General features: G+C 42.0%; 1 protein-coding gene across 4 annotated transcripts in view; it reads left to right on the top strand.

Moving 5' to 3' along the window:
- The window catches only part of REPS2 (RALBP1 associated Eps domain containing 2), an 88,023-nt gene extending 79,798 nt beyond the window's left edge, over positions 1 to 8,225 (top strand). For all 4 annotated transcript variants that reach the window (XM_021532330.4, XM_021532331.4, XM_021532332.4 and 1 more), the window contains exons 15-18: positions 1,307 to 1,390; positions 2,873 to 3,018; positions 5,052 to 5,157; positions 5,737 to 8,225. In XM_021532330.4, coding sequence (XP_021388005.1) covers positions 1,307 to 1,390; positions 2,873 to 3,018; positions 5,052 to 5,157; positions 5,737 to 5,805 — 405 coding nt within the window. In that variant the 3' untranslated portion in view covers positions 5,806 to 8,225. The remainder of the gene's footprint in view (positions 1 to 1,306; positions 1,391 to 2,872; positions 3,019 to 5,051; positions 5,158 to 5,736) is intronic.
- Positions 8,226 to 16,109: the final 7,884 nt, after the last annotated feature.

The following is a 16,109-nucleotide window of genomic DNA, read 5'->3' on the forward strand; positions in this document are numbered from 1 at the left end:
TACAGCTCTTATTGTGTCTATTATGGAAGAAATAAAAATGCAATGGAAAAGTTCCTCCTTTTTAAATATACCAAATTCAATGCTTTCTGTTGTTTTTATTTAACTTACAGTTAAGCACTTGGAAACTTGTGACGGCTACAGAGCTTGGTGGGCCTGTGCAGAAACCTGTTGGCAACAGTGAGTTAGGTTCTTTGGTGTGCAGCAGATTGTTATTATGGCTAAAATCCTGGCCCCTTAAAGGTTTGAGGTTTGCCTTTGCCTTGGTTTTGAGCGCAGGCTTTCACCTGTGTAGAAATGAGCCTTGCTGAGGACAGAGCAGGATGGCAGATTGCCCCTGCTGCCTGGGGGCCATTGCCAGCCTGGCTCCAGCTTGGCACAGGCTGGGAAAGAGGAGAAGAGGCTGTCTGCCAGTGCCAAGTGGCCTCAGCCTCCTGCTCCTGCCTCCCTTCCCCATCCTGGAGAGCCAGCCCAAGCGTTCTGGACAGAAAACAGCCACACCATGTTTATAATACGATCTTTGCTGCTGTGCACCTGGGGACAGGCAGTTCTGAATCCTGACACCCTGCCCGGTGCTGTGCCCTGTCCTGGTGGAGGAAATCAAAAGGTGCAAAAACCTTAATGAGAGGCAAAGCAAGTGATACCTCCTCTGCTTTAATTTGCTTCTCAGTCAGATATTTTGGGAATCAGGTGTTTTGTTTTGCCGATGGGTGGTGGTTTTGCAGATCTGGGTGGTGAGTTTTCATCTGGGTTTCTGTTTGAAATGTGAGAAGGGAGGAGGGAAGACTTGTCTGCTTTTTCATGACTTGTGTTTTCAGTAACATTGCTGGAATTTTTGGTATGATTCTGGCTTTGTCACTCCAGCTTCACACACTTCAAAGACAGAGGCTTACTCCTATGAATTTTCATTGGTTTCAAGTGATAATAAGGTGACAAGTCATATCCAAGGTCTTTCTAGCTTTTTATACTCTCTTAGTTTTTCTCACAACATTTAGGCCATCATGGTAATTCTAGAAGAAATTCTGGATACTAGATTGTTTACATTCAGAGACGTGGTTCCTAATGCTTCACTAAAATCTTTTCTCCTGTTTTCCCAGCACAAAAAAAAAAATGCAAGAGTATGGTTTCATTAAAAATCTGTAAAAGACATATGTCATCCATTCAGCTGTCACCCTAGGTCTCCATTTTTCCTACTGTTGAATTGTTAAAGTAACTTTTCTTTTGTGTGTAACATTTCCTTTCATTGACTTTATTGTATGTGACTGCTAGTCATTTTCTGGGTGTAGCAATGACTGATTTGTTGTTGCAGACAGAGCAACCATCTGAGGTTGAATTACATCCTCAGATGAACAGACCCCCATCGCGGGCAGAAGAAAACAGTTCAGCAAAAAAGGTGAGATCTGCACATATTGTACCATTATGGAGTGATTAACCCTCATTAACAAATGTGGTTATTTTTCGTTTAAAAGCAATTAAACAGAGGATTAGGGTTATGTTTTTACATGTTTACCTTCTCTGGAGGTCAAGACACTGGAGAGAACTGTGATCATGTGTGACATCAACTCAAATCATTAAGAAACCTCTTAGTATGGACACATTGATGCACATGCTTTGAGAGTGGCACCTTGCCATTTATTTCAAATCAATAGGGGCTTGTGGAGCCTTAGGGAAAACAAAAAAGAGTTTGATTATACTTCAGCCCTGTCTCACTGTAGTTCCTCCAAATAGTGATGCACTTCTTCGTTTCAGATGTTGAGGATTTGATTTTGATGTAAACACCTGTTTGCTAGAGGTCAGGATCTGCCACTAAATATACGTGAGATTAGGAGAGATTTGCACAAGATGTGCAGTTTCTAATATGTTTTTATATGAACCTATAATTTGTAAAAAGTAAGCACTGAAATTAAAATGGCACATTTCAAAGGGCCTTGCTTAGGGATGGAGTGACCTCAGCAATGGCTGTGAGCGTTTTCCCTCTCCTGATCATGCTCTGACCACCTCCTTCTACCAGCCCCAGCCAGACCAGGTTTGGATAGGGAGCAAATACAGATCCTCCTCATTCTGGCCCCTCCTGCAGCCAGAGAGCACCTGCAAGACATTTACTTATCCCAGCCAAGAACTTTTGGCAGGTGCTGGATGTACCTTTCCCAGGGAGCACCATCACACTTCTTAGTGTAACACGGGGCACAGCCAAACATCCAGTGTCATCATTTTTTGTATGGGACAGTGCTTTCTGGGCAGTGTCCTTGCTCTGCTTGTGCTCATCATGTCCTACTTCTAGCCTGGCCCTGCTCTTTCCTTGCTGTGCTTTGTAGCTCTATGGGGGAAGTGAAGTCCTTGTGGTCCTCCTACCTCATGCTCACCCTGATCCCACCTGGTTCCCTAAAATGCAGCAAAGCATGTTCAGTGTTCCTTCATCTAAGACAGTAGGGGAGAAGGGAGAGGCTCCATGCCAGACATATGAAGCAGTAAGTTGGGATGCAAGTGATTCATTATTGATTCTTTCCAACTGAACATAGTCAAAAATAAATCTTGCTCTGTTTTTAATGTTTTTGGGTCAATTGAGGGCTAGTACATGTGTTTATACCCCCAGTTCCACCCAGTGCACACTAAGCTGTACAGCCCAGTTGTGAAGAGCATGTCATCCAGATGAAAGCAAAACACCCTTTCATTCATGAAGGGATTGCAGGAGTTATTGTTCCTTTTCAAAGTCAGAAACCTGAGAGGCTATTACCAAATTGGAATTAAGCTCTGTGTGTCTTTAAATTATGAAATCTTAACCAGCTGTCAGCAATTTATGTGACACAAGTATTCTCCAGCCTAATGATGGGACACACATGGCCTGACTTAATGCTGCTGTGCTTTTTCCTTTCAGGAGGTTGTTCTTGCTCAGCCACCCTCCAAACCCGCGCGCAGGAAGCTCCGGACGGAGGCACAAGGGCTGGAGACCCCTGAGCTTTCTCCCACTATAAATGTGACTTCTTCCCTGCCAGCAGTCAAGCCTCACCTCCCAGTCCAAAAGTAAAAACCTGTACCAAGCATGCCAAACTGCAGCATGAGATCTGATGGAGCAGGGTTTGCTCTTTGTATAATTTTGTGCTTCATAGTTCTGCTTCTGAGAATGCTTCACAGGACAGAGGTCTCTGAAATCTACATCAGTCTTCTCAAATGCAGACTAAGCCTGTAGTGACTGTCAGTGGTATTTGATAGGTAGATAACCTCTTCAAAGGTGTCCTATTTCTGTACCTGGTAGACATGACTGAGGAGCAAGTCTATTTAACCATCTCTAACACAACTTGTTTTATGTGTGAGGATGTGTGTTTCTGCCTTGCATGTGTCTTCTGGAATTTTGCTTCTATGTGGACAGATATGACCAAATAAATGCCAAGGAAGCTGAGTCATGAAATGCTTGATGTTGGTCATATCCTCGTGGTATTTCTTCATTGTGAGGCATGTTAGAAATGGGCTTGCCACTGGTGTGAGATAAGCCACAGACCACTTGTCTGATAATGGCCAAACCCAACGTGTTGTTTGCTCTTGTAAATGCAGCTGTCAAAGCTGTCAGCTGATTTACAGGGATTTTACTCTATGTGTGTTTAATAGTGGTGGAGAAGGGGCTGTAAAAGTGGTAAGCAAAGGCACTTGAAACCCTTTTGGGTCTGTGCATCACTCTCAGCTGAAGCACTGTGCAAACATTATACCCCACCATCACCCAGGGCCTTGCAAAAGACATCTGATTCAGTCTGAAACAAAATCAAGCTGTCCAAATCAACTGAGCGTTTCTTGGCAGAGTGTTTATCAGTAGACTGAATCTGTGCTGCATAATTGGAGATTAGAATAAGTAATAAGACTCCTAGGATGCTCTTAAAATACTATTTTGCTTTGGGAGTGAATATTCCATAGTGGTTCAAAGATAGCAGTGTTTGTTAACATCTCAATCCTGTATTGTCTATATCTTTCCTAAAATGTTAAAATGGCCATAGACATATATTGCTCTGCTTTTATTTTTTTTCCTATAATTTACTACTTTATAGGCTATGGAGAGTAGTTTGCAGGAAAACAGTGAAGCAGAAAACTGACAGTTCACTGGAAGATAATAGCATAAAGCCCTGTCGCCATGCTGAGAGAGAGTCTATTGCAAAAATCAGTGTCAACAGCTCTGTTAAGAGAGAAGAGCTAATGGGGACTGTGTGCCCCTGGACCGTATTTGAATAGGGCATCTGTTTTAGATCAAATCTGGCTTTAAAGAGCTCTTGTTTCCTTATGTAAAACTTTAAAATAATTTATTTGGAAAGGAGCTTGGATATTCAGACAGTATTTTCTGTATTTTCTTTCTTTCTTGCTGTTGTTAATCTCTCTTTCTTTGAATAGGTCGGTCCTTATCTACAGCTGTCTCTTTTTATACCTGTCTGCATAGCTGTCATTTCCTCCAGATCAGTTACCACAGGCTATGAAGCAATAAAAATTCTTAATTAATAAAATAAGTTCTTAAAAAAGGTACATCCTTTATTTTAGCAGCAGAAGAACTGAGGGAAGTCAGTCAGTCATCTTCCCATTTGTGATGTCAGATGGTTTTGGTGGAAATGACTGCTTTGAATAAAAGAAGTATTAATTTTTGAAGTAAAGAAACATCAGAATCAGCAAAACTCTGAGACAGAATTTTCATGCCAGTGTCCTTTCTTTCTGTATAGAATGATTTTTGTATTTTCTGTTAGCCTCTCCTGGCTCTTTAAACTCTACAAGTCTCTGGAAACAGCTAATGCAAAGATACTGCACTAAGCACAGCTCTGCAGATATCATTCTTAAACTCAGTGAGAATGCAGTGATTTTGAAATAATTGAGACAGCCTAAAATATTTCTGCCATTCAGGTTAACAAGTTTCAAATATTCCACCTGATTCAGTCATCTTCTCTTAAATCTGTAGTTTATACCTTGTCTTTGATGCATAGTCCAGGGTGCAGAGAGTTATGTAGAATGGGTGGCTGCTCTTCTGGCATCAGCCAGACTCAGCTGAGACTCTTAATTGAAATGTCTTGTCTTTATCTGTCTGGCAGGCAGTCTTCCAAGCAGAAAAGGGCTATTCAGACTGCTATACGGAAAAACAAAGAAGCCAATGCTGTGCTCGCCAGGTTGAACAGTGAGCTCCAGCAGCAGCTGAAGGTAAGGAATGCATTGAAAATCAGTGACAAAGCTCCCTTCAATCAGTTACGTGTCACCTCCAGCAGTATTGAAAATGGTAAAATATAGGACAGTAGTTGAAATAAGCACAGAGATGAAAGCTTGTAATGTGAGAGCACATTGCCATCGTTCCTTGGTCAGGTCTTGCTTCCATCTTCAGCAGGCCAGTGCTGTTACCTGTGTTTTGCAGCAGGAAAAGACAGAGAAGTTGTCTAAGTTCACAAAAGAGAAGAAAACTGAACTTGTCCTTCAAATTGTATTGCTGTCTGGGAGCTTTCTGACAGAGCAGAGCTCTGCTGTTTCAATGGAGACTTGATGGGTACTCCTCAGGCACATTTTTCTCTGAGGCTCAGGGGGGTTTCAAGTGCACTCCCACTCTGGGCTCTGAGCCTGCCCAAATGGGGAAGCAGACCCTCGAGGAATTGCAGTCCAGCCCAGCTCCCACACCGGCAGGGAGCCCTCTCATGGGAGCTCAGTGAGAGCCTGCCTGGCTGCCCTTTCCTGGAGCAGGCTGCTTCATGCGAGCCTCCCCAAAGTCCTAACACCCCTCTCCTCCTGCAGGAGGTTCACAAGGAGCGCATTGCCTTGGAAACGCAGCTGGAGCAGCTTCGTCCTGTCACCGTCTTGTGATTTCCCGCATGGCTGTGCACGAGCAGGAGCAGAGCAGTGCCCAGCAGCCTTGCAAGGAGAGGAGTTCTGTGCAGCTGAGCAGGGTCTCTGCCAAGGCAGTGGGGACTGGCCTTGCTGGGTCTCTCTTTGCCCCATTACACACATTTTGCCTTTGCAGGTGAGGAAGGTACAGAAAACAAATACCTGACTGTGGGATATTTCTGAGTGGGGGATGCTTTGCCTTTTTTCCTCCCCCTTCCCAGCCTAATGTGTAAATGCAGTTTATCACTGAAATGAATAACCTGAGAGTATTTTATTTATGTAAAGAATTCCTGATTTATATGCCCTGATCATTAAGAGGTACGGCATTCCTGAATTCTTGCTTAAATTGAAAACTCATACTTTGAGATGTGCTTCTGGATGTTACTGATTCCTGTAGGATTGTATCATTGTAGAGTGGATTTAACATACCACAGGAATAGAACTTGCAAGATGTACAGAATCTTTATCCTCAATCACATGTCAAATAATTATTTTCTTAGTACTGTTTATTATGCAATCACGGATATATTTTAATGTTAGAGAACTTGTATTTTATTAGTTCAAGTCATATAAGAGAACAGTAAGAAATAAAAAATATAATTATTTTGGAAATTAGGAAAAAGAAATCTTTTTGAGCTACAGCTGTTTCTAATCACCAGTATTTGAGCACTTGCTTGCAACTACCAGTGTCTCTGCATTCTTCTAGCATGTTTGAGATGGCTGGTGTATAGCTTTTTTTTTTTCCTTTAACCAACAGTGTATTTCTAACAAGAGGTTAAAATGCATTCAGGGCATTTTTATAAAAACTATTCTATATACATTTGTATTAGTCTGCTTTGTTGTCTTAATAGCTACTGATTTGTTTTAAGGATGTGTGCAAGAACTGTACTTCCAGAAGAGGGAAGATAGCAGAAGTGCTATGGATGAGGCTATAAAATGTGAGATGGAAGTAATTGCCTTTTACAGCAGGCTTTTGTTAAGGTTCCTTTGCACATCAGTGGAGATGCTACTGATAGGAGAACGCTGCTAATGCCCATCTGTTTTCTAAAGGAAGAAGCAAAGATTAATCTTTAACCTGCATTTGATCCAGGGCCAGCTGAATCCCTTAGGGAGTTTTCTGTGGCTGCAGTGGTGGCTTTGGTCTTGATATTTACAGTGGAAGCTGCCTAATGAATGTTGCAGTATTTCTTGGGGCAATACTCTTGGGTTGGCTGACTTCAGACATAATAATGTCAACCCTGCTCCCACCATGGGTATGGTGTAATTTACTGCAAGGGGATGTTACCTACCTGTTGTCCACCTTAAACATGACCCTGCACGTTTCTCACTGACCTAAGTGTATGTTGTTGCCTTGCAGAGATGGTGCAGCAATTTTGTCACCCTTGTGGGTGTGATGCTTGCTCCCTGTAGCTGTAGGATAGCCCTGGGGCTGAGAGGAATGAGAAGCAGGTTTGAAGCAGCATAACCTCTCCTTGGAGTTGTCATGGAATGGCTGCCATGGCATATCAGAGGGCACCACAGCAGCCAAAAATTTTTTTGAGATATGAGAAAGGCATCTCTGGGAGTGTTTAAAGTGGTAAGGATACAGTCTGCTTTTGCTGAAAGCAATGTGGAAGAGGGACAAGAATCCAGAAGTCTGCAGGTGAAAATAAGCATTGGCAGAGTGGTTGCTGAAAGTTTCTTTTTGTAATGTTCTAGTTTTGATTCAACTGAAATTCACTGGGTCAACAAGCAACAACTGTTCTTTTGAATTTGGGACTTCTCTCATGTGGCTGTTGCATATCTGGGGTCAGATGGTCATTCCTGGTTAGTGACAAAATGCGAGGAATGCAGGCTTTTCTGGGAATCTTTAAAAGAGCCACTGCCCTCTTGCTAATAGTGGTATTGCTGAAAATTTATCATAATTTATTTCACTTGTTCATAATACTACTGAGTCATTCCTGAGATTTAATGAGGTTAAGTGTTCGCTCGGTTTGCTTTTTAGGTCATACATTGTAATTTGGACAATAAGACCTAACTATTTCATAGGAAATAATCATATGGCACACTTGTTTTTTTGTTTTATGGGTAATTTTTTAAGGAAGGCTTTTAAGTTATTACAAAGAATTGTGTACACTGCGTTTTTAAGGAAGTAGAGAACTTTTTCATGTTTGAAAGGAACTTCCTTTGAAATAATCTCCCATTTATTTCACCTGAGTTATTAATGGAATAGACACTCTTCAAAGGAAGAGTGGAAGAGTCTGCTTTATACTGTCTTTTTCAAGTGTCTCCCTTCTAAAATCCAGGAGTTTTTTTCATTCTCTGGGAATTATGTTACTTGCGTAGCCGACAATGAAATACTTGCTTGGCTGTTACTTTACCACTGGATTAATAAATAAAAGCATCTAACAATCCCTGCATTTTTAGTGTTGCAGTCAAATACTCCACTCAGCTTCAATGACTAGAATGTGTGTTGTTTAGTATTCTTTTTGGTGAAATATCGGCCATGATGGTGATACACCACACATCAGTAAAGTGAAATATTCAAGGAGAGGTGTTGATGTGTTATACATATGATACAGGAGGTTACCCTTCTGTATGTCTCAATGGTTAAGCATTTATGATAGCCCACGCAAAATGAAAAAATGTGTCTGTTCTTGGGAAGCTGCTAGCATTTTGAGGAGAGGAGAAGGCATCATGAAGCTATGACAGTGCTTCTGCCAGTTGCTCCATGCAGCCATGCTTATGGCTACTGTTAGCAGACCCTGACTGGTCCAAGTTCACATCTAAATTCAGCATTACAGACTTTCTTCAAAATTACTTTTTCTTTAGAAAAATATGGGTGGAGCAAAATCATAATTTCTTGCAGAAACTTACTTTCTCAAACTTTGGATTGGAGATGCTCCTACACCCAAAACCATTTGGTCAGAAAAGGAGACCTCACAGGCTTAATGTTCAGGGTACTTTGTTGAGCTACAGGTGAGTGATCAGCTTTAAGCCCCTGACATCCCTGACCCAGAACAGCAACTAAGGACTGCCTGCCCCAGCTGCCAGCCTGCTAAAGGAGTGGGATCACATTCCCATGCATCAGTTCTCACTGTCCTCAGTTTCTGGTTTCTCTAGGTACTTGGGCAGAGCAACATGCCCAGCAAGAGAGGATAAGTGGGAACAGGACCACGGCATCCTTGCATCTGAGAGGATGTGCTGACCATGAGCCTGGTGCTCCTTCTCAAGTCTTCAGTGGGCAAATAAATATTTTTGTCTATAGAACAAGGCTAGGCAGAGCAGATAAGGATCTTCCTCAGTGTGTGTGTAAGTGTGCACTCACATGTATTCCTTTCGTTCAGGCATTTCTTTATGGGTCTGTTAACATTCATATCACCTGATCCCTATATTTGTTTCCATCTCTGGTAATTCTGTGCTGAAAAACGAAAAATGCCCAGCTAAGTGTAGTGACTGATTGCCTTTGTAGATAAGCCATTTTTATTTGAGCCTTTCAAAATAATGACCTGGTAATTAAGCAAAGCAAACAGTTTCCATTTCTGAGGCATTCCTTTATTAAACAAACTACCTGTGAACACACATTAATCCTTAAGGATCAATGTCCTTCTCCTAGTTATTAATATTATACCAGGATGCAATGGAAACATTACCAAGTCTTTCCAGAAAGTCCTCAGTGTGCTCTTCCAGAGAGTTTTGGTGATGTAACAAAAGTGTGTTTAGTCAAGGCAGCCTTGTTACTGTTAAATTGGATATCCTATTAAAGTCAAAATAATTATCTTCAGACTGTATGGCAGTAATTTTCCTGTTGGAAATTCTGTATCCACATCAGGGAGAGGAATTTGTTTGGCTATCATCCAGACAGTTCCAACTTGACAAGATGATCAGAGGGCTGGAGCACCACTCCTGTGAAGACAGGCTGAGTTCAGGTTGTTCAGCCTGGAGAAGAGAAGGCTCTGGGGAGACTTTATAGCACCTTTCAGTACCTAAAGGTGCTACAAGAGAGCTGGAGAGGGACTTTCTGTAAGAGTATGTAGTGATAGGACAAGGGGGAATGGCTTCAAACTGAAAGTAGACAGGTTTGGATTAGATATAAGGAAGAAGCTCTTTACTGTGAGGGTGGTGAGATACTGCAAGAGGTTGCCAGAGAAATTGTGGCTGCCCCATTCCTTGAAGTGTTCAGGGCCAGGTTGGATGGGGCTTTGAACAACCTGAACCGTGAAAGATGTCCCTGTGAACACAGGGTGGGTTGGAACTAGATGATCTTCATGATCACTTCCAATCCAAGTCAGTCTCTGATTCTATAACACTGCCAAGGCTAGCCTGCATAGGGTGATGAGGCTGTGCATGGTAAAATGACCACAAAGGGATGGCTGGGATCTGGAAACCTTTATGGAAAGCATTTAGGATGGACATAATGTGAAGATTGCCTGTTGGTAGTGCATAAGTTGCTTTCCTCCCAGCTCAGCTTCCAACTCAGGGGGCAGAGATCCTGGAAAAGTTACTAGCTTGGAAATGAGGGATGTCCATTTTCCAGTACCATCAGCCTTTCAGTCTTCAGCATACACAGTCTTTGACAAGAAAACACATGGGTTCATAAAGCCACATAATTTTACTGACTAAACAGTAAAATTTTTTTTTTTCAGAAAAAAAGTCAATTTTAGTGATTTAGTATCTTTGAAAAGAGACAATGTATTTTGAAGCTTTTTTCAGCGATCCTGATATGTGCTATGAACATATGCATTATGTTTTACTCTGTTACCAATTTTTTTGATACAAAGAAGTTGTATTGAAAGCATTATGGTTGTTAACCTAAAATATGCCCCAAGGCTATTATATATTTGAATTTTAACTTATAAATTAGATAGCCAGATTTAAGTAATTTGTTTTCACAGCTGCAGACTGTCCCCATGGTAAGCTGCAAAATGTATAGTGTTCTATACTATGCCCATCTAATTTTGAAAAATGTATGTGATATGAAGCTGGGTGCTACATTAAAAAAAAAAGTGTCCAATGAGTTCAAATGGCCTTGCTTTTGTGGTTTATTTGGGATGTTGATGGTACAGATCTGCCAGGAGACCAGAAACTGTGACACCCAGTGGAAAAAATACCATGTTGAAATGGCTGACCTTCGGCTTTGAAGGATGAAATCACTTACATTGGAATTGTGAGTACACGATAGAGACAAAGAGAGACTTACTTAAAGTGAAATCATATTTCCTTAGGCTCCAGTTAAGTCAAAACTTCATCTTTGCTTTGTCAGGCCTTGCTTTGTCAGAATTCAGACATAACTCCCTGATTTAGCCTGAAGAGGGACACTCTTTCACCACTGTGAAGGAAAAGCTCCCAGCCTCTAAAAGATCCTTAGTCAGAGGGTGGCCAGGCAGGACCTGCAAGAGGGCTCCAGGTGTTCCACCCAGCATCCCTGTGATCAGTGGGTTTGGCCCCTTGTCAGCTGCAAGAGCTGAAATTAAGCTGGGAAAAGGAAACCATTTGAATAGCTGGCCTTTGTGGGCAGGGAGCCAGAGGGTGCAGCATATTCTGCTCTTTAGCTAGTGTGATTTTTAAGAATTATGTCACAGCTATCCAAAGAGCAGAGTTTTAAAAGAGGAAATAATGAGTGATAAATTAATTCTTCCAGCATTAAGCCATGACAAGGGATGTTTTATTGGCCTAAAAGTATGTCTCTGGTGCATGTGAGGCACAAGGCCAAGGCATTAAAAACTTGTAAATATCCTGTGGGGAGCTATTCTCCATCAGCAGTGGGATGGATTTAGATGGCTCCTCCATGCTTAGTTTTTACAATTAGATGGTACTCTGGGGTGCCTTCATGCAAATCTAGATTGGCTCTCCATATTTAAATTCATGGTTCCAATAATCTTTCTTAAAAATTAAAAATGCATCTTCCTGCTCCAGAGAAAAGTTCTTAGTTGAAGTGAGAAAGAAAAGTAGGAGAAGCTTCAAAAGCCCTTTTTTATCTGTTTTTTAAGGTAGGGCTGCTTTACAAGTGTGCCTGCTTCAATGGGGTGTTTACATGGATTTTGCAGTAAAGTAGAATAAAGGAAAATTAAGAAATGGAATCCCTAGGTATTTGTAGCCTATAGCCAAATCAAAGCTTCTTCACCTCATGGTCTCATTTCTCCTCTTGTTTTACAGTGCTCTCAGATGCTCTTGGAGCAGGAGGTCTTGGGGATGTGAGCTCCACTTGCAGTAGGCTCTCATATCCTCAATATTGCCTCAGTACCCACTGTTTTGGGCACACATCTGGAAGGAGTGGCGTTAGCTGTGTTCCAGATGTGTTAGCCCAGTAGTCCCCCTACTACGTGCTGAATCAGTATTTCCAGTTAAATCCTGGATTAGTTTATGTTGTTAACTTAAATTGCACGAGACAGGAAAAATATCTGAGGACGTTTTGAAGATGTTTTATGCGTCAGAAATGTGATGGGCTAGACAAGACTAAGGCTATATATTGCATCTAGTCTGGATTTTGTGGGAGGGAAAGGGGGAGATTGCTTCCTTAGCCTAGGCTGCTCCCACAAGAAATGTTATCTTTTTACATGCCATGCTTGGTTCATGTAGGAGCTCATCAGCGTGCTGTAGTTTTCAATAAAACGGGTGCAACAGCTGACATATGTGCAGGTAATGCCTCACTGTCACAAGTCCTCCAGCAGGACCTCATTGCCCTCCAGAGATGAGCAGGAGCAGAGCAGGATAGTGTGTCAGCCCTGTGACAGCAAATGGCATCCAGAGCCCAGCGAGGAGGAAGGAGGAGAAGAAGGCAGTATGTCAGCTCTGGCAGGACCACGATGGAGAAAAAACCTGACTCTGGAAGAGTAATCATGCTCCTGAGGTGGCAGGGAAGTCAGTGTGCCTCCACCACCTTGCTCCATGGCCACACAAAAGGATAACGTGCTTAAAAATGCTCTGCTGGACTACTCGCTGCCAGGATGCTTGGAGTAGGGCTGCCACCTGATACATGAGTTATTCCCTCCCAAGGTCACTGAAGGAATTCAGTAGTTTGTGCTGTCTGTCGCAGGTTTAGGTTGTGTTAAGGCAGCAATACCAGTGTTGAGCAGACTGATAAGAGCACACATTGTTTACTGCAGTTTTGAGACTCTTATCTGAGAGGAAAAGGCCAGCACATGATCTCACCTGGATTTGTTTTCCAGCCTCGTGCTATTTGTAAAGGACACTGTATACTTGGTCAGAAATAATGGCTTCCTGTTTCATTAATGAGTTCTTACAGCAGTTTCCCTTCAGAGTAACCATCTTGGGTGAAGGAGGTGTGCACTTCCAAAAGTAATTGGCCCTCTTAGTGGGTCATATTGGGGACACCACTCTCGGCCAACAGAAAAAGCATTCCTTTTTGGGTGCCTCAGTTTGGATGCTGAAGAAACCAGTGCTGCCAGAAGCATCAGTCACCTGAAGCTATCAGTCAAAATGTCTCTTGGGATTAAAAAACCCTTCTTGCGAAAGGTATGTTTCCAGCATGTAGTACCATATCACATAGGGGAGAAAAAAAAAGTTGTTGCTTTGATTGCTCTCCAAATATCTGGTTTTATTACTCAGAAGCTGCCTCCTCAGGGCTGCACTTTATGAATTTGTTGCTGCAAAAATCCTCAGGAACTTCGATCCAAGCATGCCAGAACTTCTGATAACCCAGGACTTTTAGGGTCTCTGATTTGGAGCTGACCTTCTCGTTTCACTACAAACTATTTACTCCTATCACTCACCCAATCACTCATATTAGAGAAAATAGTAATACATTTATTCATACAGCCTTTCAAACTGCTACAGGTATGTCATGTTCCAGTTAGATCTGGCCATTAAGTTGACAATTGGAGCAATGTCAGACTGAGAGTAAACAAGTTAGGGGTGTTTGGGTCAAGTGTGGCGGACTCCAGGGCTAGTGCTGGACTGCAGGGGCTGAGGTGAAGGCAGGCCAGCAGCGTGTTCCTCCTTTTCTGAATTTTACCACCATAGGTAAGCTCTAATTTGAGGAAGAAAAACACAGTTTAATTTCCCTCACCTTAGTTACAAATCTAACAGCCTGATTCATATTTTAATGAGTTGGATCCTCAGCTGTACTTCATTACTCTTCTCTCTGGTTTGATTCATTGCTTTGTTTTCTAGATTTGGCACTTGCTTGGTTTGACACAACTGGGAAGGCTGAGCAAAGTTTACTGGCTGGTTCTGCTTTCAGCCCATAACCTGGGGGACTCATCTTGCTTTTGTTCTCCTGTATAAATGTATGGTTGGGTTTACAGCTTTGCTCTGATTTAGTTGACTCTGGAAGGCGCTTTGGCTGCAGGTGATGAAGCAAGGGGCCTCTATGACACATCATCTGGATGGACACGGTCTTACTGTAGACTTGCAGCTCTGCAAGCTGAATATTGAAATGGTCAGCTCCAACTGAGCCCAGAAACCTGAGAGTACATGACATAATTTGGAGAAGTTACAGAAATAATGGTATTTGAGACTAATAGCAGCACTAGCACGGGACACACAGGGCTGTAGCTCTAGGTTGGCCCATCTCATTCAAGATGTCACTCTGACATTATGCAGTGCTAAAAAGTGTTAGAGGAAAAGGGAAGAGCCCTAAAGTTGTCAAAGCCAATTCAGTAAATAGAGTTTGGGGGACCACTGCCTTGGCTGACATGCTGGTGTTTCTTCTGGCATCCCTGGAACCTGAAGCATATGATCAAGGGCAGCCTCTGCTTCACTTCTGACCACAGTAATTTCTCTCAGCCTTCAGTGGAAATACCTGTAATGCACACTCAGCAGTGTAAGATCTTACAGACATATTTACAGAAGTTTCTGCTTTACTTTACCTTTTGCAGTTCATTATTTGATAGGTATTTTTTTCTCCTCTGTTATTTTTCTCCAGTATAGACAGAGGAATTCCCATCTGTTCAGCCTGTCTTCTTCCAGACATTTCTTCATCTCTAGTTGGTTTTATTGCTTCTCACTTTTTTTGTAGTAGTAGTAGTAAGGTAGCCAAATTGAAGCCATTTTGTTGTCATCTCATTTCTAAAGTAATGACTGTAAAATACAGCATCATGACATCCAGGAGTTTATAGTTCTTATTTTCTTCTTTCCCCATTATCTGGCAGCCCTGTAAACATCAGCTAGCATCCTGAAATGGTAGGATCATACTAATGAATTGAGAATTTGTAAATAAAATTATACAAGTTTGTAGGAGACAAGTGTGAATTTCTGTCTCTCAATCTTTTTGCAATGTTTGCATCATACCTGAAGCATCATTTTAAAGTAATAATATTTTTCTAAATCATCAGATGCATGTGTGAGCCACCCTGCCCCATAGCAGGTACATTCTGTAACTGCATTTTTCAGAGAACTGCTTTCTGCGAGAGCTGGAGAGGCAGGCCTTAGCTGACTGAAAGCCTGTGTCTTCCTGAAAAATACTGCTAATAAAAGATGTCTCTTCAGAAGGATAAAAACTGTCCTCTGACCTTGTGCTCTTTGGTTTCCAATCCCTTGGGTGGCGGCACTGCTGTGTGCATCTCCTGGGAAGGCAAATCCCAAGCTCACAGGTTACTCTGGAATTTATGGCAATGGAGACACTGAGCATGGGCTTGGGAAGCTCCCAAGGAGAAGGACCATCTTGCAGGTAATTTTACATCCTGAGGTGTCTCATTAGCAGATTCATCTTTTTAATCTCAGGAAGAAGAAGCGAGATCAAAGGCAGGAGAGGAGTGCGATAACAAAATCAGTCCTAATAAAAGTAATGGATGTCTCAATTTTTATTTCCCTTAAACAGGAGTATTTATTGCTCCTCTTTGAATTTTGCAAAGCCTTTTGAGGGTTGCGCTCATTTTTGTGCTCAGACATCACTGCACATTTTGCCTTATGCAGCTGTCTTCTGTCATTAGGGAAGAAGTAATAATTCAGGCCTCAAATTTAGCTTTTGTCTAAAAGAAATGAGGTTGATATATGCACTGCCTACACAACAGGATACCATATAATCCCCTCATCTGTTAGAAGGGCACAAGTTATTTATGTTAATCCTCAACCTAGATGTATGTGTTTGTAGCAGTTCCTTTCTGGCAGCAGTTTTATTGCGCATCTTTTACTGCAGTGGGAAGTGGGTGACACAGGGGAGACGTGAACCTGTTTGCTGTATGTGTAAGTTTGCTGCAGGCAAGTGCTTTAGGTTTACAGCAGTAACTGCAGGTCAGGGGTAGCCACACTACTCAGAGAGACTGGTCTTTTTTCATTGTCTGGGTGGAATAAATGGCAAAGTCAATACACATCACAAAGTGGCAAAACTATTAAATTAAATT

This window comes from Lonchura striata, chromosome 1 (assembly GCF_050655825.1).
Source record: "Lonchura striata isolate lonStrDom1 chromosome 1, ASM5065582v1, whole genome shotgun sequence".
In the NCBI taxonomy this organism is placed as follows: domain Eukaryota; kingdom Metazoa; phylum Chordata; class Aves; order Passeriformes; family Estrildidae; genus Lonchura; species Lonchura striata.